The sequence below is a fragment of the Typopeltis vanoorti genome, chromosome 6, assembly GCF_054136105.1.
Source record: "Typopeltis vanoorti isolate ZY-2024b chromosome 6, IOZ_Tvanoo_1.0, whole genome shotgun sequence".
In the NCBI taxonomy this organism is placed as follows: Eukaryota; Metazoa; Arthropoda; class Arachnida; order Uropygi; family Thelyphonidae; genus Typopeltis; species Typopeltis vanoorti.
The window spans coordinates 69,608,826-69,633,993 of record NC_143554.1 but is presented as its reverse complement, the minus strand read 5'-3'; the positions used below and the strand labels follow the sequence as shown (position 1 = coordinate 69,633,993).

The following is a 25,168-nucleotide window of genomic DNA, read 5'->3' as shown; positions in this document are numbered from 1 at the left end:
TAGTAATACATATAACATCTACAGTGTTTGGTATCATATAAGACAACATTGATGTAGGTATTGACAGGCATATGATTCATCTTGTAAACAGACGATGTAAACTTACACTGTCGATAAATACAGCACAGTACTGTGAATGTATTTTCGCTTCCTTGTGATTTTCTTTAATAACATTTTCTTTCTTAGCTTATTTATTGTAAGAATATAGTAGATAATACATACATACTATACAAAATATGTATTAATTGACTGTTTATGTTATTGGTAAGGCTTCCAGTCAACAGTAGGCTATTATTAATTAATTTTTGGAGGAGTCAAAAGTTATACACAGATTTTCAAGCAATGGGAGGGTCAGCGCCCCTAACCCCCCGTGTTATTCAAGGGTCAATTGTACTGTACTATATTTTACTTTAATTTTAAGTTGTTTAAATAAAAGTATTTGTTTTACTTTATAGTGCGACTTATATTTTGTTGTGTATCTATACATAAAAATAAAGTGATAAATTTATTTAAAAAAATATTTAATTGAGTTATGGAACTCATCCCCTTATTTTCTCTTCAAATGTTAGTCTTGATTTACATGATATTTCATTTTCACAGTACTTTTGCAGAACAGTCTATGTAAATCACTGGTTAGGTGTATATTAAAGGCAAGTCTTGTTGAGATGCAAGGAAAAATTATACTTATTTTTATCAAATATATCCAGAATAAATGATAGTACACCTTCAAATTTCAGTCATGTGAACAATTGACATTTGATTTTTTTTGGGAAAAAATGTTCTAAATCTCATCTAGAATATGAGGAAGTTTTATAGAGCTCTCTAGTTGAAGTATGATAGCCATTCTTATTATTATTATTATGATTTCTTGACACCTCCAAGGAATCCAAAGACCCATCAAGTGAGAGCACCTTAATATACAAATCTCAAACAGAAATGATAGCATTGTTCTTCCAGATTTTTTTTTTTTTCCCTGTTGCAGCACAGACAGACCAACCAGAAAATGCATGCAATTAACAGACATGCTGACCTCATAACCTTAGATGTTTCTGTAATTCCATCTGCTAGTACCGCCTGTTACATCCTGAATGAAGCACTTTATTAAAGAAACACTTCATTCAGGATTTAACAAGTCATAAAAATCAGCTGAGAGAAAAAACTTGTACTCGAGCAGAAGAAATAAAGTACTAACTGTAAATGGAAATAGAATTACCTTCCTTTAATAGAATTATAAGACCATGTAAAGAACTTTGTGTATAAATTAGTATTATATGAATGCATCATGTATGCAATGAATGGGTAAATTAGATGTAAACAATAGTCCAAAGGTCACGTTTGGGGCTGAGGCATTGGCAATCTCGGAAAGCAACATACGTTCGTTTCCCGGAAGATGTTGCTATGATCTCGCGATGTGCCAAAGTTGCTGCGGACGAAGAAAGTAGCGGGCGGGAAAAGATCGTGGAAAGTAGTAAGAGGGGAGGGAGAAGGAAAGGAGAATAAAAAGGGTTTGCACCCCTTTCTCAGGGCTTTTTTTTGCCTGTTTTGCTGGATAATGATCTGACTTCTCTCATGGACCAGTGGTTCCTGATGGTGTTCCTTGGCAATACTTCGATATCGGAAGGTGCGCCTTTCCCTTCGATGTTGGAATTTCTGCCGGTACGAAAGCATGAGATGTCAGCATATCTGTCTTCGCTCCTTCGCTGAAAGTTCCAACGGAATAATATCACGGACGTATACCAGAACCGGCAGTAGAAATAACGATGGTCCGAAACAGATCGAGAATAGACGAGCGAAAAACGTCAGGTGCAGAGCACAGCTTAATCTGATGACCATAGTGATCCACCACGTGGACACGGGCTTATGGAAGTATCGACAAGGTAATTCAAACAAAGAAGGACAGTTCAGACGGGCCTGGAGATCCTTCCCCAAGAAATAGTAAAGTACAGATTTTGTTGTATAATTACCCAGAGGGAAAGATCATTGTAGTGTATTAATCGAGTATGGACAATATTTAAGAACTTTAAGTGATTATTTAGCAGTGGCTAATGTCCATAAGACAAATTGTTTGGAATGATTATAGAAGATTGTGACCAGTTTAATATGCAAGACAAACATAGTGGGTAGAATATAGATTAGAAGTGTATAATGTATATATTATGTGTGTTTAGTCTTTAACTTAAGAGAAGGATTTATTGTTCATGTATTAGAGTATTAATCAGTTTGAAAAAGTTTGATTTAGCATGTCATTGAACTAATTGAAAGTGAGATTGGTCTAAGTGTATATTATGTCTTTAGATTCCAATAAATATGTTTTTTCTTTTATACCTGAGATTTGCCTGTGATATGAACCAAAACTATCACTCATTAATCTGAACCATAGTGGGGGGGGGGGGGGGAATTGAAAGAAAGGTATAACATGTTGTTATAGAGGTTATGACTGCAAACCAGAATTTACTTAGCCATAGTAGAGCATTTGATTTATGAGTATAAGCACTAAATTTATTCTCCTGTGTGCACCAAAGGTCTGGAAAAGTCTCCCTGAATAAGATTCCCCTTTATTCTAAGATATTGGCTGGCGCAGCATTAAAAAAATAAATTTGTCAATATCTGAAGAGGAGATGGCCCAGACAGAAATTAGAGGATTCGTTTCTTATAGCAAGGAATAACCTTTAATAGTCAGCGTAAGCACGTGAGTAAAATTAGGAATCAGCCAGAGATATAGAATTTGCTTTCCTTATAGAATGAACACGTAAGTGATACAGATGTTATAGTCAAGGAAATTTTAATTATTTAATTACAAGTCTTGTAGTTAAAGTAGAGAGGTTAAATACATAAGGTGAATAAAAATATATTAAGGAAGAGCGAAATATAACGATGGCACAGCCGGTAGGATGTGATTAGGGCTCCTAAAATTAAGGTTAATAGGGAATAATCACTATAAGTTGGTCTTGGATTCATAACAGACAGCCAGGCATTTGTTGGAATATCAAAGAGTGTGGAAAAAGGAAAATTTAAGTTTGTAAGATGAATGGAGGTATGCCTCAACCAACAAGTTCAGATTTAGATGACTCTGAATTCTTTAGGACTATAAATCCTCAGCAGGTCTTTCCTCAGTTCTCGGTGGGGGGGGGGGGGGGGATCTGATGACGTTCTAGCGTTTTTTGAGTACATAGAAGAACCAAGGAGAATTGGTAGATGGAGTGAGCTCCAACTGCTAATTCTTCTCAGAAGTAAGCTTATTGGGAAGGCAAAGACATACTTTTATTTCTCGCCTGTCTTAAAAGAAACTAGAGATTACAATAAATTTAAGGAGGTCCTAATATACCAATTCCCTAAAGTAAGGAATGTGGGACCAAATCTATGGAAGCTCCAGAAGATTGTACAGAAAGACAAGAAAAGTGTGTCAGACTACCATAACCGATTCTTAGCTCTTGCCAATACGTTAAGCATATCTGACAAAGACCGCCACCATCTTAACCTGGGCAGTCTTCCAACATTTTAGAGGGGGATTGAAACAAGAACTGAAGGAAACAGCATTTGGAAGGAACTAATTTAGAGGAGTGCTTGAAAGCAGTCAGACAAAGAGAGCAACTGCTTGGAGACATTTGTCCTGCAGCCTCAATTGGGTCCGACAATGTCATTAGAGAAGAGAAAAATGGAAATGTTTACATGATTAAAGAGGTGAATGATTCCGCTTGTGTGAATAATACTGAAAGGGAGTCAGGCACAAGTGAGAGCATGATTAATAATGATCAAATGAGTAGTGAGAAAGATGGAGAAGGATCAAGTGGCTGACTATGTGACCAACACCACAAAGGAAGTAGGACTGTCTGACATTGAAGAAGTACGTTCAATGATTAAACAAGAAGTTGAATGCTTACAACAGCCCATAATGCACCGTCTTGATGCTGCACTTCAGCGGCTGGCGGCAATAACTGAAGAGACCTCTCAAACAGAGAAGACTGATGAGATGATAAGAAAGGAAGTCAAAAGACTACAACAACCGATTGTGAGCCATATTGAAACTGTATTGAAACAGCTGGCGGCAGTTACAGAAAAGACTTCAGAATCAACCATACCTCAAAATGAGAAGACCAATAAGATAAAGAACAAAAGGGAGCCTCCTAGATGTTTCTGTTGCAATGAGATTGGGCACATAGCTTGCAACTGTTTTAAGAACAAGAGGCTCTCCATGAGAAATAATAGAAATGAGTCGAGGTTTGGGCACAGTCCTCATAATTATGAAGGTAAACCATGGAGGAGAGGACAGAGGAATCATGAACATCTTAGAGGGTCAAGAATGATAATCAAGGGGAATGTACAGGGATGTTATTGCAACATACTGCTAGATACTGGTTCCTGGGCCTCTGTAATTATTGAAGATTATCTTCAAGAAATAAAAGTCCGTCTATGGCGAGGTAGTTATAAACTAAAGAGACCAATTAGATTATCAGGAATTTCTACATCAGAGATATATGTGACAAAGAAGGTTAGAGTAAAATTGTACTTACCTGAATTTAACATGAATGTTTGGCAAGATTTGTTGGTCCTCCCTAGGACATCTCGCCCAAGCTCACAAATCATCATCCACAAATCATTCTGGAGAAGTACAAATTCTCATGCGACTTCTCTCATAATGAAATGTTCCTTATGGGAAGAAAACGGTCAGGTAAAGAGGAAAATAATAATGGAAGGAAAGTTAGGGAATCACATCAGGGCAGAATGCAAAATAAGACTAACATCATACAAAGTGTACAATCTAAGAGGGATAATGAAGAATGTATAGATAACCAGACTGATTCTTCATTAACTTCAACATCCAAAGACAACAGCCAGACTGAGACTTACCTCATAACAAACGTCAAAGTAGTAGATGATCAAAGCGTTGAAGAAGGGAAATTAGGAGAAAGTAGTCAGGGAACAATCACTGTGAATTTAATTGAGAAATTTGAAAGATCTAGAGGTTCCTTTAACTATTCAAGGTGGAACAGAAAACACGAAGTAAATGTACAATCTAAGCAGCAGTTAATTTATCCTCACTTCTTATGTTTTCTTTTCAAGCTTACAAGGGCAATAAGTGAGTTATTAGTTTGGGATTTACCTCTTGCTATGAAGGCTGCACGCATACTCACAGACTATGCAAGATTTGTGAATAATTCAAATGAAAATGGAATTAGGCCCAATACATTACAGGATAGCAGTGTAGTCAAATGTGATCGGAAGGATAAGGCACAGAGTAATATACAGGATACATGTTAAGTTTGACAGAGATAAGAGAAGGAAGCACAGCCAGTGGAAAAAAAAAAAAGAGGTTTGTCCAATCTAGATATGACCTAAGGACCAGAAAGAATGCAAGGCTCATCCCCAGAGGATTGATGAAGAAGCAAAAATAGTTTTTATAAAGGAATTAGAAAAACTTTTTTTATAAAAAGAGGGGGGGGGGGTCTTTGTTAGATCCTAAATGAAGGAATCTTGGATAGAAATCATTCATTTAGGGTATAACAAATAAAAATGGCAAACATAGAGAAATACCTGCACATCAGTTGTAATTAAAAGTGAAACTTCCTAACTTTATGTAAAAATTTGTATTCTTTATTTAAGCACCTTATATTTAAGCTATTGTGATTAATTTAAGATTTCATTTTGTATGTCTTTAAAAAGAGGGATAATGTGAATTAAATTTAAGCCTTACTTAAACTATGTAAAATCTATTGTGAGTCATCATAAAGTTGTTAAGTATAATTCCTGGAAGGCCTAAAGCTGCACGCGTACAGCGTAACGCTGGCGGGTATAGCTTACTCAGAATATCATGTAACCATGTATTCCATGAATCTGAATATATCAGCATCGTAGAAACGAAGGATAAGCAAAAGGTTGAAATTAATAAGGTTCTTGTGCAAAAAGGGGCTAAAAAAGAGGGCGCTCTATAGGAGTATAAAAGAAGGTTGAACCTGGAACACGGGGGCTTTTTCTTGATCACTTGTCGTATCGTTTTCCTGTTGGGTGGTTTGGAGGTTGGCGGGCAGTTTTGCGTAAAAAAGGGGATGAAGTCTGTGATGTCGGGCAGCGAGCATTCATAAAGAAATGAAGCTGGATTCTATGCAAAGCTGAAGGAAGAAAATTCCAGTCCTAGCAGAATGAAGCTGTCGCTGGAAAGCCCCATCGAGTTGCTCCTGAAACTCAAAGATTTTGTGCCCGTTTCCGGCAGAAAGAATGAAGATAGCGTAATCCCTACGTTGGCGTATAGACAGCCAAAATAGATGAGAAATATCCAGACAAGCACGTGGTGCAGAACGATGCGGAAAAAAGGGTCGGTAAGGTGCTATTACTCTAATTTTGTGTGAATGTTCATTAGAAGAAAGAAGATTGTTTACAATTATGAAATTAAGAACTTTATAATAAGGAACTCTGTGGACAGTCACTATTTAGAAAGTTAACCTCGTTTGTGAGTAAGAAGAATTGTTTAGGAGAGATTTTTATAACTTGTATGTGATAGAATTAACTTGATGCGATATGAAAGGTAGAATTTGAGTCTCAGTAACATTAGAATGGTTGATAGTTTGTTCTTGTGAGTAATACTGCTAGAAGGAATTTAGCTTAACTTATTATCATTTGATTTGTATCCCAATGTGTAATGACAGTGTTTAGCATGCCTTATAAGTTTTAATTAGTTCGAATGTGTTAATCTCTTAGTTTGAGTTTATTTAGTATTGAACATAATTAAGTGTGTGCATTTTGTATTGTGTTTTAGATATTCCAATAAACATGTCATATTTTCCTGAACTTGAGTCATGCCTGATTACGATTCCAAATTACCACTTATAAAAATAGAACCTGATTTTGGGGGAAAGGATTTAGTGAGTGAATATAAATATAGATTTAGGTCACGACTGCAATAATCTAGATCTATAGGGAAGTTAAATAAGATATTGGGTAAGAAAGATAAGAATCTAGTATTGTCTCCCTGAGTAAGGATCTATTCTACTATAGGATATTGGCTGGCGCAGCAAAATATAAATTCGCCAGTATCAGAAGAGGAAACAATCCTAGATATAAAATTAAGATTAAAATTAAGTATAAAGAGATAAATAAATATATAATAGTAGATATAAGAATAAGATTAAAGTAAGAGAAGAAAGAATAAATAACAAAAGATAAATATATAACAATAGAGCAGCTTTTAGAACAGATTTTGATAGAAGAAGGTTTAAGTAAGAAAGGATAGATTTAAGTGAACAACTAATTGAGTATAAAGATATAAAAGGTAGAAAAACATCGATTTAACACCTCCTCAGTGAGGAGATACTACTAGGTGGAATTAGAATCTGAAGTTCTAGATTATTTAACTGTACTTTATTTTTTCTTTATTTATTTAGAAATTTTAATTAACAATTACCAGAAACATACCCTTGTTCTCCAATATACAGGGTGTTCGGGATAAATTTGACAGTTTCGTAAGGAAAAAGAAAATCTTCTTTGTATCTATTAAATTTAATGAATTGACAAAAAAACATTACAGGCAGAGTTAATTACAATACTATCAACAAGATTTACTCAAAATAACCACCATTAGCATCGATCACAGCTTCAATTCTGCTTCGGAACCTCGAACAAGCTGATGCTACAGTCTCCCTGGGAAGGGCCGCAAAAACTGTTTTAATTTTATCCATTAACTGGGCTTTTGTATTACTGGAAGTGCGATTGGTGTCTTTTTCAACTGCGCCCCATACAAAATAATCCATGGGGTTAAGGTCTGGGGAGTTTGGAGGCCAAACATTTGGACTGGTGAAGTCGTAGAAATTTTCAGACAACCATTTTTGACTTTTCCCAGAGGTGTGGCAAGGGGCCGAATCCTGCTGCCATACATACGGCCTACCATTGGCTACCCTTGTTATCCAGGGCTTGACTACAGTTAGCAACTCCACGAACAAAGCCCGAATTCCAATGCCAGGGTTCTTCAACACCTGTTCCTGCAGATTTGCGAGGAATTCTGCTGTACGAACGCAATCAGATCGTCTGCTAGGGATCTTTCTTCTTGCTACATCCTCGTAGTCACCATTGCAAGTCTCTAGTTCATGCCTGATTGTTTTTACTGTATTCAGGGAGCATTGGGCAGCAGTCGTAATATCCTTATTTTGATGGCGGGCACGAATCATCATGATACAAGTTATTCTCTTCCATGATTCAGGTGGGTTCCAGCTATCCATCCTTTCTGACATCTTGTATATGAATGAAGAAGGGTCCAAACTTTTAAATGAAGAGAAGTGTGTGTTAATACATGTAACTTACGGAAAAATATAATTAATTATAAATATGTCAAATTTATCCCGAACACCCTGTATATACTTTGATCATGCTTCTGTCATTAATATGCATGCAATATACCCTCAAGCCCATCTCTTTTAATGAATATTCTATTGTGCTCATCACATGTGACCTGAAAAAACTGCAATTGTTTTTGATATCTCCCATTCTCGCACTTACTTGCATTAGTGGCACTTGACCAGTGCCTACCTGTATCCATCCTCCAGTGGTCCTACTTTTGCACTTCTCTTATACACAAAATTTATCCAGACACCTAATTCAAATTCATTCAAGTGCAATTTATTAGTCATACACGGATCCTTTTGTCCATCAGATTCATGCCCATACATTTAAAAATATAAAAGCCAGTTACATTTCTTCCTCACAAGCTGTTTCATTTGCAGCCCTGGCATCCTCACTTGCAGTATCTATTATTTTATCCTTCTGTTATACTTCTTCCAGTATAGCTTTCATATTCTCTCATGTTCTATGCATTTTACCTTTTAGATTATTTGCCACACCATTTTTTTTTTTTTTTTTTTTTTTTAAATATTCTAACAGTATCACAAATACCTTCAATCTTTGCCAGGAAAACATATTTAATATCCATTCATCAGTTGAGTGTATTCCTTATTGTGGAATCAGCCATGTAGTATTGTCTACTTACCCTCACATGCTTTTCTTGTTCTCCTTTCTTGCTGTTTTCTTCTGTATCACTGTCAGATGCTTTTCTTTCTTGAGCTTATTCTATGTCCTGTGAAATACCCTGCATAAGTGTGCTTATTTTTTGATACTACTTACTTCTTTTTTTTTTCATTTCTCATCATTAATGTTTCATTTGTCTTCACTCCCTCACTCCTGCATTTCTCTTTACATTGTCGTGACACTTGCATTTCATATCTTTTGTCACAGACGTTGACCACATCACTATCTTTCTTTTGACATGCACAGCAGTTCTGGCAATGATTTTCATAACTCTTCTGATAACCAACACACTATTTGCATGTTCCACACTAAAACCTCTCACCTTCAATAACGGGTACTGTGTGTGTGTGTGTGTGTGTGTGTGTGTGTTTGTGTGTGTATACAAACACATAATGTATCTGTTATTGAAGGTGAGAGGTTTTACAAACACACTGCATCGCACAAAGTCCCTCATGTTAAATTTCCTGAACAACTGATACCTTAGCTACTATTGTCTTGTTATCTTTTGGCACCATTAGCTGTACTCTGAATAGCAATAAGACTTTAAATAACACACAAACACAAAGTTAAAATATTCATGAACTAAGTATAACAAATCACATGGTATTACTAATTACAGAGAAATATTTTTTGTTTTTCACAACCAAACTGTACAGCCTTTGATGTGTGACCTTGAATTGTGATCTTATTCCATTTTTGGAAAGAAACAAAAATAGTAATAATAATAGTAATTATTATTATAACATTGACCTACAGTCTATAAACCTTTTAAAACAGTGTGCCAATGTATTTTCTCTCTTTATTAAGACAAGATTTCTAAGCATGCTTCCAATATATATATGACTATTACTATTAACTCGGAGGTTGGATATGTTCATTTTAATATAAACTGACTAAAAAACCGAGAATTATAACAAATTGAGATTTATTTGAAAACGCAACATGTTTCGTCGAGATTGACTTCATCAGGCGTTAAGAACATAGAAAGCTATTAAAAGACACTGGAAAAACATCGAGACACTCTAAAGCTATGCAATTATAAAGCTATAATATTCGACTATAAATTACAATTATTACGAACTTGAGCTATAGTCCGTGTTAAAGTTCTATTGTTGTATACTTGTGCATGTGTGGAACCACGCGATCTCCAGTATTTTATAGTAGAGCTGAAAGAGTCAGGCAAATTATAGCTGAGATTATTGTTCATATGAAGAGGGTCCAAGGTGATCTCTTTTGACTCGACAATGCAGCATTCTACCTCATCATGGCAAATATGTAGGTACTACAAATATGTAGTATTGTTCGTGTTTATTGAAAACAGGATATGGCCTGATAGGGCAGTAGCTCTGGTTCTCTTGTAAGCAATGTCTCTCTGGTGTTCCTCGAGACGTAGGAGGATAGATTTCTCCGTTTGACCCAAGTAAGGTTTTCTGCACTCACATGTGAATTTGTATACACCTGGAATTGTAGAAGGTTGTGAGATTGTTTGTAGTTGCTGAAACTTGATCTTATTTTTGGAAGAGTTGAGAAGCACGTTTGTATGTTAAATTTCTTTAAGATTCTACTCAGTTTTTTGGATAGTGTGCTGATATATGGCAAGGAGATATAACCTTTGGAGTCGTCCTGTGTCGCTACGTTGACGGTGGGATAATTGTTTGTTGATACTTTTTTAAAGCGTAGCCATTGCTTTTAAAGGTCCATTTCAGATGTTGTAGTTTTTTTTTTAGTTCTTCATCTGACAGTACAGATCTTGCACGATTCGCAAGAGTTGATATAATACCCAACTTTTGCGCTGGATGGTGATGTGAGGACACATGCAAATATCCGTCCGTGTGTGTGTGTGTGTTGGCTTTCTAAATATAGAGACTTTTATTGATTCAGGCATCTTGGTGAGTTTAACATCTAGGAAACAGAGGGAACTATTTTCTTCAATCTCCATGATCAATTTGATATCCGGATGGAGGTTGTTTAAGTGGTTGAGAAACCTGTGAAGATTCTCAATACTAATCTCCCATATGTGGAATATATCGTCCATATATCTAAGCCAAATTCTTGGTTTTAAACTAAAAGAGGAGATTGCCTTTTGTTCAAAATCCTCGAAAAAAATGTTGGCTACTATAGGAGAGAGAGGGCTTCCCATAGTTAATCCTTTGACCTGTTTATAAAGTTTATCCTCGAATTCAAAATAGCCAGAGTTTACACAGTGAGATAGCAGAGAGAACATTTTATTTGAAATCTTGTTCTTTAAAATATGGAGAACTTCCTGTGTTGCCAGATATTTGGATAACCTGTATGTGGGTGAGTCAATGCTGTTTACTATAGGTCTCGGTGGATAGTTTTCTTTGTGTACCTTAGGGAGACCATATAACCTTGGAATGAGTGGGTGTAAAGAACGGATGGAAAGCCATGTATTTCGTGGAATTTCTGTGGTCTTTTGCGATGATGCTAGATATTTGGATAACCTGTATGTGGGTGAGTCGATGCTGTTTACTATAGGTCTCAGTGGATAGTTTTCTTTGTGTATCTTAGGGAGACCATATAACCTTGGAATGAGTGGGTGTAAAGAACGGATGGAAAGCCATGTATTTCGTGGAATTTCTGTGGTCTTTTGTAGGAGATTATTGGTTCTATTGTGTATTTCTCTTGTTGGATCCCTCTCAATTTCCGAATAACTATCTGACTCTAACAATGTTAAGATTTTTTCTCGGTAGTGTCTATTTTATCTAGAACTACAGTTGCATTCCCCTTATCAGCTTTTAAGATGATGATGTCCTTGTTAATTCTTAGATTCTTAATTGCAAGTCTCTCACCAGGGGATATATTATGAGAAGGAGGTTTTGCATTGTTGATTGCAAGAATTGCTTCTATGCGAAGTAAACTCGTGTCTGCGGTAGAAAGTAGCGAAGCTGCTTTCTCCATCTTAGTTAAAAGTAGTTCTTTAGGAATGCATTTTGGTGCCAATACAAAATTTAGACCTTTTTCGAGAATTTTCTCTTCATCGGGACTTAGGACGTGTGACGATTTGTTAATCACTAAATTTTTAAGTCTGTTATGACAATTATTTAGAGTAGACCTTTCTTGTCTTGACTTGAGTAAGTTGAACTTTCTGATTAGCTTGTGTTTGTTTAAGTTTTGAGATCATAATGTGTGCTGTGTATTTAATTCTTTAATATAATTCCAAGAATCAAGGTCTAAGCATGCTGCTAATTGGTTTTCTAATGATGTTTTTTCTGTGAAAAGCAAAGATAAATTGCGTTTTGTGTCGCAAATCCTCTTCATTAAAAGACCTAGTTTAGCTTTAGTGTAAATTCGTTGCGCTCTTTCTGTAGTAATGATTTCTTTAATTTGTTAATCACTAAATTTTTAAGTCTGTTATGACAATTATTTAGAGTAGACCTTTCTTGTCTTGACTTGAGTAAGTTGAACTTTCTGATTAGCTTGTGTTTGTTTAAGTTTTGAGATCATAATGTGTGCTGTGTATTTAATTCTTTAATATAATTCCAAGAATCAAGGTCTAAGCAGGCTGCTAATTGGTTTTCTAATGATGTTTTTTCTGTGAAAAGCAAAGATAAATTGCGTTTTGTGTCGCAAATCCTCTTCATTAAAAGACCTAGTTTAGCTTTAGTGTAAATTCGTTGCGCTCTTTCTGTAGTAATGATTTCTTTAAATTGTAGGAACGTCGGAATAATTGAGGAAAACTTACATCTTTTCAAGAAGATAAGTCTGTTGATATTAATTCCAATGCTGTTGTCTTCTGATATGCTTTCGTAAGTGCACAATTACCTTTGAAACTGAAAAGGTGTTGTGGTCCTTCACAACACCTTTTCAGCCAGTGGCTACCACTCATATAAAATAAATAAAATATTACATGCACCTCACATCCTTTGTACACACAGGATCACAGCAAAACCATTTCTATTCCATATGTTAAGGGCACATTCAAAAAAAAAAAAAAAAAAAATGCCCAACTTCTTTGCAAATATGTTCTCCATACCAAACGTTTCATTCAACTAGCTATTTTTATGTTCTTCTAAAGATTAACCACATGCTCTTGAACATCCAGGAGTGTATAAAGTTCCTTATGCCTGCAAGTTAGTCTGCTTTGAATAGATACATCATCAGTTAACACATTCTTTGAAAAACATAAAAATTACATCCGAGATCATCAGTATGGCAAACCGGGATTGGCAGACAATGCTCTGGATACTCCTTCTCATAGCATCAGATGGACTAAAACATCTTTATTACATAGAAGTCATTACATATTTTAGAGGCTATTCTTAGAATCAGCATCAGCTATGAAGCACCCTCCCAACCTCAAAAATATGGTTGTATTAATTTATCAAAGACCTGGAAGACTATAATTTTATGACCTAATAGCCAGACTTCTCTGAATTAACTTTGCAATTATCTGACCCATAGAGGGTGTCAGTTACAAATTTAATTATTTCTACAATTCTTAGTTTAGTGCTGTGTGCCCGTCACAAGTTTCATTGTGCTCTGATTTTGCTGGGTAGGAAACCAGTGAAATAGTGAGTTTAATAAATGTATATTTTCCTCTTGGTGTTCATTATACCGTTAAGCTTTATTATGAGTTATGTATAGTATATAATTAGTATGGTATATTCAAAGATATCATGTTAATTATATATTGTATATTGATCAAGAGACTTGGTTTCGAAACCCACCATGGTGATTTTTTTTTTTTTTTAACTTTTTTTAAGCAAGAGTAAGTTGATTCATTTCAGATAGAAGTAGAAAAGTATTTTCAGTCATTTTGGCTTTCACAGTTAGCATAAAGTAGGCTGAGAATATGCCATTAACACATACACATTTCTAATTCAACCCTTATTTCTTTATATAGCGAATGAGATCTGATCCTGTTCTCTCAAAGCTGATTGTGAAATCATATGTGAGCATTTGTACTGAATGCTTAAGAATATTTAAATTGGACAGTAATATATTACATTGTAGTTAAAATTTTTATATTCTGTAACAGTTTTTTATTTATATGCATAAATGTAATGTTTTCCTTATTTTAGTCAAATGATGAACTGAAGAGGCAAATACAAGCTCAACAAAAACTAATAGAAAAGCAGAAAGACCAATTAGCAAAATCACTAGAAGTTACAAAACAGTTATTAATAGAAAAGGTATGTATTACACTGAAAATTGTAATAACTAATTATATTTCTTTTAATAGCAAAATGCAATTCATTTTAAGGTGGAACAAATTATGTACAGCTTGGGGTCTCAGGACAAGTTCAGTAGAAATCTCATCTACCTACTATATAGCTCTAGTCAGGATAGTTAGTCTCTCTAGAGCAGCGCTTCCCAAACTGTGGGCCACGGCCCCCTTGGGGGCCATAGGTTTTGTTGAGGGGGGCCATGAAATAATGAAAACAAAATTAAAATGTTTTAAGACTAAGTAGATTTTTTTATTTTTAAAGAAATGTATTTAACTTTTATTATTTATTATTTCTTTTTTGTTATTTTTTATATTTTAATGGAGAAATTCACACATTGGTGTTGGTTCACAAACTTTGCTTCTTGTGTATTTCGGAGCTTAATGAATATTTGTAAATATTGCTTATTCACATGTTTCATTTCAAAGCAGTGGTTAATTGTATTTACTTCGAATGCTCTCCAGGGAAGCTCCAAATCTTCCTGTCCCTTTCATCACGCGTTCATAATCAGGGATTGATATTGACTTTATATACATATCAAAACTCGTTTTATATTATCACTATCATCCGAGCTAGTGTTCTGTTACCAATAAAAGTTTCGCATATACTTCACACATGAAAAAAAAAGCTTAAACAAGTTCATGTGGGGAAGATAGTAACTCCCTTGCAGTGGTAAACAACACCCCTCCCTAACAGGTACTATACTGCAGAGGCAATAAAACAAGTACTTTTATTATGCCAGTGAATAAGGTATGAGGAGTCTGTGTAATATATTTCTCAACAAATAGTGCAATTAGAGACAACTGGGATAAATACACAGTAATTAATGAATCACATGTCCCCTCATACAGAAAATATGCTGTATAGACTGAAACAAAACCATATGTTGCATGGGCAAACACAGTATCTAACTAAAAACTATTGTTATTAATTAGATGTGTGTGAGATTGATTTCCCAAGGCAGCAATAAAATTCAACCGAACGTGTTAAAATTCGTAAAAGTGTTAAAACTAAGTATTATATATATATAATGAATGTTATGGCAGTTTCACATTTGAATTCGGTTGAAGAGAGTTAGCATTTCAACTCAATTGTCAGCTATGCTTTTATCTTTCGGTTGCGTGATCTTTTGTTAATACCGCACCAATCATATGCACGTTTTAATAACCTGCCTTTGCTGTCTGTTTCGCGTTAGGCTTAATTACCGTAAAGGGAGAAAAGTCACAAAAGAGAAAAATGTTCCTGGTCCGGGGATTCCCTTATTCAGGTAATATTCACTAATTTCATGTTATCAGTCTGTGGTGTGCCAGTATCGGTAAGTGGTGATATTATTTGATCTATTCTACGTTAAAAAATTTAACCCTGAGATGGATAAGTGGCTGATAAAAAAAAAAAAAAAAAAAAAGAAATCCCACGAACAATTAGAAGAAGCAGAAACAGACTCGAAAAAAAAAAGGACAGTATTTCATATTTTACCAGAACAGCCCGCATCGTCTTCAGAACCAAACGGTAAGAGGCAAAAAATGTAATATATGCACTTGATTTTGCAATATTCGCTGTGTATGTTTTATATTGAATATAAATACAATAAATATTATAATAATATGTGTCTATATTACGATTTTTTTTCGAGGGGGGCGTGAAATATTTTAATTTTTGCAAAGGAGGCCTGACATCCAGAAGTTTGGGAAGCACTGCTCTAGAGCACTGTAGCTCTTTACAAAAACTAAGCAAAATTAATAACCATGAAGAGCCATACAAAAGTTACTACTTCCTATTTTTTTTCCTTTTCAATTTTTGCATGGCTGACAGCTTTACAAATTACTGAGCGAACAGTAGTAGTATTATTTCACCACAGCTACTGGTGCCGCATCTTAAATGCATTACAAAGTAGTTCAAAATGAAGCAGCTGTTAGTATATGTGGAGCAAAGAGTGTTGATTGAATTCCTTATTGCTGGTGGAAATACATACCCATCTGAAAGTTGTATATGTTGACATTCCTGTTGATGTAAGCACAGTCGAGTTAGATACGAGTAGTGAAACCAAAACCGAGACAAACCTTGAAGTGGCCAGCTAGCAATGACACTGATGATTAGGAATAAGAACTGTGTTGATGACTTGATTGAGATGAATTGTCACATCGCAACCTGCAAATTGTGCAATGCAGTAGTTATTGGAAAACCAGTGGTAATGATCATCATGAATGACCAAGATTTGTGCAAAGTTTGCACTCTTGCACCTATAACAGTTGCCATTTTGAACTACTTGTGTGCTATACTAACGATTGAGAGCAGTGACACTAACCATTGTGGAAATAGAGACTATTACTGTATTGAAAATGTAGATTGATAAACACAAAGCCTAGAAAGTTATCCATAAGGAACTTCACCAGCATTACAAGAATGAGAGGACAGTTTTCTCATTTCAAAGTTGGTGAAAAATGAGTTTAACCATCATAATGCTGAAGTGGAGAGAGAGAGCCTTGATAGAATGGCATCACATCAATTCACTGCACAAGAAGAAATTCAAAAAAAAAAAAAAAAGACAGCCATTTGTGTTCTGAAACTAGACTTTTCTGGAGATAAGTGCCATAATATGAGGAGACATTATGCAAATTGAAAAACACAACCATAGAATTCATCCTACTATAAACAATTGCCCAAATCTGGCATCATCCAAGGAGCTGGATGATGCCAGAAAGGAAAAAATCACTATAGCAAAAATATAATCAACCAAAATTTTGCATTTTAAATAGAGAAATGACAAGTAGACACATCTCAGAAAGACCTAGCTCTGTGATGTTACCAAATACTTTCAGTTTAACCTGACTGCACTTATGACAAACACATGATGCTTTAAACAAGTTGAGCAATATAGAAATAATTCTTTTTTTTTTTCTTTAAATCTCAGAAAATAATTTATTTAACAATGCTTTAACTTTCAAAAAACACACTTGAAAAAGAGATATTGTATTCTAACCCCATAAAAATTTTGAAACAAGAACAGCTTTCATGGGGTTAACATATAGTGTCTCTTTTTCAGGTGTATTTCTTGAAAGTAAAATGATTGTTAAATAAATTATTTTCTGAGATTTCAAAGAAAAATAAGGAATTACTTCTATATTGCTCAAGCTGTTTAAAGAATCATGTATTTGTCATAAGTGCAGTCTGATTAAACTGAATGTATTTGGTAGCATCACAGAGCCTGGTCCTTCTGAGATGAGTCCACTTGTCATTTCTCTATTTAAAATGCAAAATTTTGGTTGATTATATTTTTGCTTTGTGATTTTTTAATTAAAATTTAAAAACTAAATTACTATAAAATAAAAACTAAAAAAATTAAAAAAACAATATAAAATAAAAACTAAAAAAGTTAAAACCTAGGATCAAATCATATGAAGAGAATACATACGAGGGTGGTCTGAAACGTTCTCAGCCTAACAACGAAAAAACGAAAATATAATTTAAAAATTATTTTTTATTTTTCAACATAATCTCCCTTAGAACTAATACATTTATTCCAGCGATGCTCCAGTGCCATTATCCCATCTCTGCAGTTTTTCTCAGCAAGATCTGCAAAATACCCCTGTACAGCTGCAATCACTTCTTGATTAGAAGAAAAACGCTGACCAGCAAGGAAGATTTTTAGTTTGGGGCAGAGATAGAAGTCATAGGGAGCCAAATCTGGGAAATAAGGTGGATGTTCCAACAATTCATAGTGCAGATCCCTTAATTTTCCCATTGCCAAAACTTTTGATTTACCCTTTATCAGAATTACCAAAATACCCCTCTACAGCTGCAATCACCTCTTGATTCGAAGAAAAACACTGACCAGCAAGAAAGATTTTTAGTTTTGGGCAGAGATAGAAGTCATAGGGAGCCAAATGTGGGAAATAAGGTGGATGTTCCAAGAATTCATGGTGCAGATCCCTTAATTTTCCCATTGCCAAAACTTTTGATTTACCCTTTTCAAGATAATTAATAAACGAAATGCCTTCATCATCCCAAAACACCAATGCCATGACCTTTCCTGCTAATGGAACCGATTTGTCTTCTTTGGCACTGAACAACCGGCTTCTGTCCACTGTTTTGACTGCTGTTTGGATTCTGGTGTGTAATAGTGAATCCAAGTCTCATGCATAGTAATAAATTGATGCACAAAATCAGTTTTATTCTTGTTAAAACTCCAAGCACTGTTCGGAGATTTTCATGCGAGTGCGATTTTAATCTGCTGTGAACAAGCGCGGCACCAATCGTGCGCAAAGCTTTTTCATATGAAATTCTTCATGCAAAATATATCCTACACGTTCTTTTGAAATGCCTATAGTCTCAGCAAATTCTTATCGTACACTTGATCAATGATTTCTGGTGTTGTTACACTTTTTGGACGTCCTTCACGTGGATCATCTTGAAGGCTGTCATGGCCATGTTTAAACTCTGCAACCCATTTCTTAATTGTCAAAAACAAAGGAGAAGAGTGCCCATAAACTTTTATGAACTTAGAATGAATTTCTTTTTTGCATTAAACTTTCTTTTACGAAGAATTTTATAACTGCACAATACTCAATTTTATCCATTTCAAGGGATACAGACAACACTTTTGCTTCAGACAGCTGTATAAAACAAACTACTTGATAGAATGACTTGCAATTTCATATGGATGTTTGACAGATGTATACCAACTTAGGGAAAAAAAATCTTGCTGATAGTGTTGTCATCTATGGTTGATGTCGAGAACTTTTCAGACCACCCCGTACTTATTTCTTAAATGTCTAAATATTCCATATGCACATTTAAAATTTGTGATTTCCTTTGTCATCATAGTCTGTATAATTGCAGATAATACCAGATACTGTAATAGCACATCACAGTTACTCTCCCATTACCAATTTCCTGTCATTAGTTTTCTTCCAAATTTCCTGTTATTTGTTAAGTTGTTCTAGTTTCTCTTCAAAGGCACTCCTAACCACATGACTTCATCTCTGTTTTAGACTCTTTCCTGCCATTTTTTTAAAGCACTTATTCTGATGATCTTATTCCATGTTCCTTCATTGGTTCCGATTACAAATTCTTGAATATCAATAATATCAGGTTCTTTCTGTGTCTTCATTTTTATTTTAATTCTCCGTTGATATGCATTGCGCATATTTCTGAATTTAAGGACGCAAAGCACATGTGTTGAAATGATTATTTTATTTATTATTAATAAAATAACATTTGATGTTTTTCCCCCCTGTATTGAGGTCATCATCAGAAGGATACATGTGTGTATAGGAATCCAAGCTACATGCTCTTGCACTCTATTAGGGTAAATTAAATCTACGCTATTAATTAATCTTTTTCTTAGCCTGACCTTTAGTGATAAAATAAAATAAATAATTAATGAATAAATAAAATAAATAAATAATAATTAAATAAAAAACTACAATAAACTCTGCTAAAGTCCTCCTGTACTGTGATTACTAAGATTCTTCTGGATTTGTACAGGTCAGATTGTTATACTACAATTTTCTTCTGGACTTGTACAGTTCAAGTTGCTATTGAATGTTAAGGGGAAAAAAAAAAACTTCACCAAGTCTTCTTGTATTGAGATTTTTCTTAGTTCTAGTTCTAGTTGCTATAAAGGTTGCAAATGGGTCCTCCACATCCTTGGAATGGTTAGACCAACATTTTTGTTCAGATTTGGATTATGTTTGAGCATTTCACATGCTTCTTTGAATTTCCTCTCGAACCAGGTTTTGGTGCGATGTAGGGACTTGATACCTTTCTAATCAATTCTGTGGTATGTTTGGAGTGCTTGGTCAGAAAGGCTGTTTTTCCAAAATGAAGGTATTTAATGTGTCATTTGTGTTCTTCCTTCCTAATTGGGATGGTTCGCTCTATTTCCCCTATGTATGGTAGGTTACATGTGCATTGTATTTTGTAAACCCTTTGAATTCTGGGTGGACTAGGTATGGAAGAGGATCTTTGGAAGAACTGAGTAGGTGTCTTAATTTTGTCAGGGGGTTAAATCTACGCTGTTTGTATTTGTGTAGTGTTCTGTCTATTTTTTCGGAAATGCCTCAAATATAAGGTGTGGCAATAGCATTCTTGAAATCTTTTTTGTTTTTAGTGGTATCTCTGTGGAGGATCTTGTGAATAGTTTTTTTACTTTATCCATTTTTCATAAATGTATGGTTGATGATCTTGTATTCCTGGTTTAGAGCTTGTTCATTTGAACAAATCGTTTGAGCTCTGTGTTTAAGGGTGCTCATGACCCCTAGTTTTTGTGTTGGGTGGTGATAAGAATTTTTGTGTATGTACTGGATTGTGTGTGTGTGTAGGTTTGCGGTAGACTGAGAAGGAGAGACAGCCTGAGGGAAGACGTGACGAGTGTGTCTAGGAACAGAAGAAAGTTGTTTCTTTCCATTTCAATGGTGAATTGGATACGTTTGTGTTGTTTGTTCATGTGGCTAAGGAATGTGTTTAGTGCTTCACAGCTGTGGGGCCAAATGGCGAAAATATTGTCAACTTATCTAATCCAAATTTTGGGCTTTAGGCATGCTGACTCTAGAGCTCTTTGCTCAAAGTCTTCCATATGAAAGTTAGCTGTTTGGGGGGAGGGAAGCAGTGAGCCCAGATGTACCCTGTTTTTGAAGGTAAAAATTGTTTTGCCACACGAAATATCTGGAGTGGAGTACGTGTTCAAAGAGGGCCATGATGACGTTTGGAAATATGTTCTGTAGGAGCCAGATAGTATCATTGATCGGGACATTGTTGAAAAGGGAAGTTATGTCAAAGCTAGCTAATAAATCTTGGTCGTTGAGTGCAATGTTTTTAATTTTGTTTATGAAATGTTGTGTACTTTTTATGTAAGAAGGGGAATGAGCTACCAATTCCTTGAGTGTGGCTGCTAATTTTTTGGCTAAGTGGTAATTTGGGCTGTCGATTCCTTCAACAATCAGACATAGTGGTGTGTCTGTTTTGTGTATTTTTGGGAAGCCATAAATTCTGGGTGTGCATGCAGGCATACTGAGGTATTAGTTTTTTTGTTGCTTCTTCTGGCCATGTGTTAACGGATTTAATTAATTCAGTTGTTTTCTTTTTTGATGCATTTCGTGGGGTTGTAGTTTACCATTTGGTAGGTGTTGTGGTCCGATACCAAATGGTTCATTTTTTCTATGTAGTTGTTCAATCTAAAACAACAGTGACGTTCCCTTTGTCTGCGTTTGTGATTATAATGTCCTGGTTATTTTTTAGGGATTTGAGGGCCAGTTTTTCCGTTTTGTTTAGGTTGCTGCTTAGTTTTTTATTTGAATTTAGTATACAAGATGTTTCCATGTGTATTTTGTCAGATAGATTGGCAGGGAGGGATCTTAAACCTCTCTCGATATGATAAATAATATCAAGTTTGTTTACTGACCTCAGTGCAATGGCGTAGTTTAGACCTTTCTCCAGCAGTGAGAGTTCACCTTGTGTGAGACTGTAGTTTGGTTGATAACCAGGCTGTGGTCCGATAGGGATTGGTTGCTCCTAACTTCATTTGTGGGTGATTGGCTGCTCCTTGTGATGTCGGTTTGTGATTGGCTACTCCTTTTGTTATGGCGTCCTGATTGTCTTGTGCTTTCATGTTGTTCTAGTGCTTGAAACGTCATTATTAATTTTTCCTTGTTTTTGAGTAATAGGTGCTTGGCCGAGTCATCTGTGATCCTGTCTAAAACATCCCCAAATTTCTGGATTAATGTAGCTGGATAGCTCTAATTTTAGTTGTAAAACTGTGGCTTTGGTAGATGGTAAGTTTTTTCGTGCCTCGTGGATCTGCTCCCTTAACAACGCTTTTTCCAACCGGGCATAGATACTTAGCACTTTAGCTGATGTAAACTTCTTCTTTAGGTTAATGCAGTTGGGTATTAGGTTGCTGTCTCTACATCGTTTCAAAAAGGCTAGTCGATTAATTATCAAGGAAACACTTATCTTTAGCTTACCGTAGAGGCTGCACTGCTTCTGGGTCAAATCTCCATGGATTATGATGACTCATTCTTTTAAGGTTACACGGTGATCAACATTCATAATGTACTCCGCTCTGGATATTTCATGGGGCAAAACCCCCCCATAGCTAACTTTTATATGGAAGACTTTGAACAATGAGCTCTAGAGTTAGCGTGCCTAAAGGCCAAAATTTGGCTCAGATATGTTGACGATATTTTCGCCATTCGGCCCCACGGCTGGGAAGCACTATCCTTAGCCACCTGAACAAACAACACAAACGTATCCAATTCACCATTGAAATGGGAAAAAAAAACAACTCTCTTCTGTTCCTAGACACACTCGTCACACGTCTTCCCTCAGGCTGTCTCTCCTCAGTCTACTACAAACCTGCACACACACACACAATCCGATACATAAACAAAAATTCTTATCACCACTGAACACAAAAACTAGGGGTCATAAGCACTCTTAAACACAAAGCTCAAACGATTTGTTCAAATGAACAAGCTCTAAACCAGGAATACAAGATCAACCATACATCTATGAAAAATGGATACAGTAAAAAAAAACTATTCACAAGATACTTTACAGAGGTACTACTAAAAGCAAAAAAGATATCAAGAATGCTATTGCCATACCTTATGTTAGAGGCATTTCCGAAAAAATAGGCAAAACACTACACTAATACAACATAAAACCACCTTTAAACCCCTGACAAAATTAAGACACCTACTCAGTTCTTCCAAAGCTCCTCTTCCACGTCTAGCCCCCCCCCCCCCCCCCAGGGGTTTACAAAATACAATGTGCATGTAACCTACCATACATAGGGGAAACAGGGCGAACCATCCCACATCCCAATTAGAAGGATGAACTCAAACGACACATTAAATACCTCCATTTTGGAAAAAAACATCTTTAAGCACTCCAAACATACCACAGAATTGATTGGAAAGGTACCAAGTCCCTACACAGCACCAAAACCTGGTTCGAGAGGAAATTTAAAGAAGCATGTGAAATGCTCAAACATAATCCAAATCTGAACAAAAATGATGGTTTAACCATTCCATTTTTTTTTTTTTTTTTTTTTTTTCCCTTAACATTCAATAGCAACTTGAACTGTACAAGTCCAGAAGAAAATGGTAGTATAACAATCTGAACTGTACAAATCCAGAAGAATCTTAGTACAGGAGGATTTTAGCAGAGTTTATACAAGTTCATCAACCAAACATTTATGAAAAATGGATACAGTAAATAAACTATTCACAAGATCCTCCACAGAGATACCACTCAAAACAAAAAAGATTTCAAGAATGCTATTGCCATAACTTATGTTAGAGGCTTTGTAGTTTTTTATTTAATTTATTTATTAATTATTTATTTTATTTTAATTTATATATATATATATATATATATATATATATATATAATTTAAAAAAAATTTTTTTTTTTATCACTAGAGGTCAGGCTAAGAAAAAGATTAATTAACAGCGTAGATTCAATATTCCTTTATAGAGTGCATTAGCATGTAGCTTGGTTTCCTTTACACGTGTATCCTTCTGGTGATGACCTCAATATAGGGGTCGAAACGTCAAGTGTTGTTTTATTAAAAAGTAAAATAATCATTTCAACACGTGTGTTTTATGTCCCTAAATTTGGAAATATGAATGCTGATCACCGTGTAACCTTAAATGAAAGAGTCATCATAATTTCCTTTAAGATCTCTTGGATTCTTATGCTGAAATTTGTTTGAACCAGCTAGTTTGGTGGTGTGACTAATCTTTCCCCCCCCCCCCCTCCATCCCTCTCCATTTTTATTTATTCAGATGACTCTTCACTATACTTGCTTTCCGTATGTTAGCTGCAGGAAAATATAAAACAAGGTTTATGTTCCTGCCTTTATTATTTATTTATTTTTTTGCTTTGTAATGCTGATTTTCATACCAACTTTGACCAAGCACTTAATAAACAGCAGATTTACTTATCATATGCATATTCTAAAGACTAAACTTAATACAGTTGATACTTGCTAGCAAACCTGTAGCAACTAAAGAAATCATTTATAGGAGCATAGATTGCTAACGTGGTTTCATTGTCAACAATCACTAACTAATCATAAAAGTTTTACCGTGGTTTTATTTATTTAAAAATTATATCGGTTTTGCTCTAAAAGCTATGCATTAACATAAAATTTTAAGGTGAAAACATAAGTTTGGAAAATTAGTCACTTCTGTGGACAGTTCTCTAAATAGTATGGGTTTCGTCATTCTTCATTAAAAAAAAAAATACCTTCTTCCCTCTTTTTTTGTAGAGAGTGGATTAGATTAATTGTATCATATGCAACAGTTAGTTTGACCCATTCCCTATAAAAATAAAACTAGGGAAAATGGTATTTTGAGTGAAATATTGTCTCAATAAATAGAAAAGCAGTAGTTCAAAATGAAAAAAAAAAAAAATATTACAAAAAAAAACAAAACAAGAAACTACACCTTATTACTAACTAGTCATTACTTTTACAATGATGATTTTCCAGATTTTTTTTGGGCAGTCACTACCAACAGAGTATGACAAACATTAACCTTTATTGAGACTGCTTTGTTGTGATTGAAGCTATTAGAAGAGCCGATAGTATATCTTGTGGATTCAGGGAGAACAACAAGAATGTTTATTGCATGTTAATAATGCAGGATTAATAGCATTTTATGTTTTAATGTGGCCATATAAATTATGAATGGCTGGAGATAGCTTTATGCCTGGCTTATCTTCTAATTTGCAATTTAAGCATGATCTGTGTATTGCTGTTAAGGTTTCATTTATGTTGAATTTCTCCCTTTGAAGCTTATTCTATGTCTTCTCGAGATCAACAAAACTGAGATAATCATTGCCATTTTTTGACAGTTTCTTGATTATTTGTCGAAAAGTAAAAAGGTGTAGTTTTAGCAAACCTTGTTTCAGTGGAATCCAGCCTCTACATCACCAATTTCCTTTCAACAAGGGAAAATTTATAC

General features: G+C 35.0%; 1 protein-coding gene across 7 annotated transcripts in view; it reads left to right on the top strand.

Moving 5' to 3' along the window:
• Tlk (Tousled-like kinase) overlaps positions 1 to 25,168 on the top strand; it is a 641,803-nt gene that overhangs the window by 404,919 nt on the left and 211,716 nt on the right. For all 7 annotated transcript variants that reach the window (XM_090394231.1, XM_090394230.1, XM_090394235.1 and 4 more), the window contains one exon: positions 14,052 to 14,162. In XM_090394231.1, the coding sequence (XP_090250357.1) occupies positions 14,052 to 14,162 (111 nt within the window). The remainder of the gene's footprint in view (positions 1 to 14,051; positions 14,163 to 25,168) is intronic.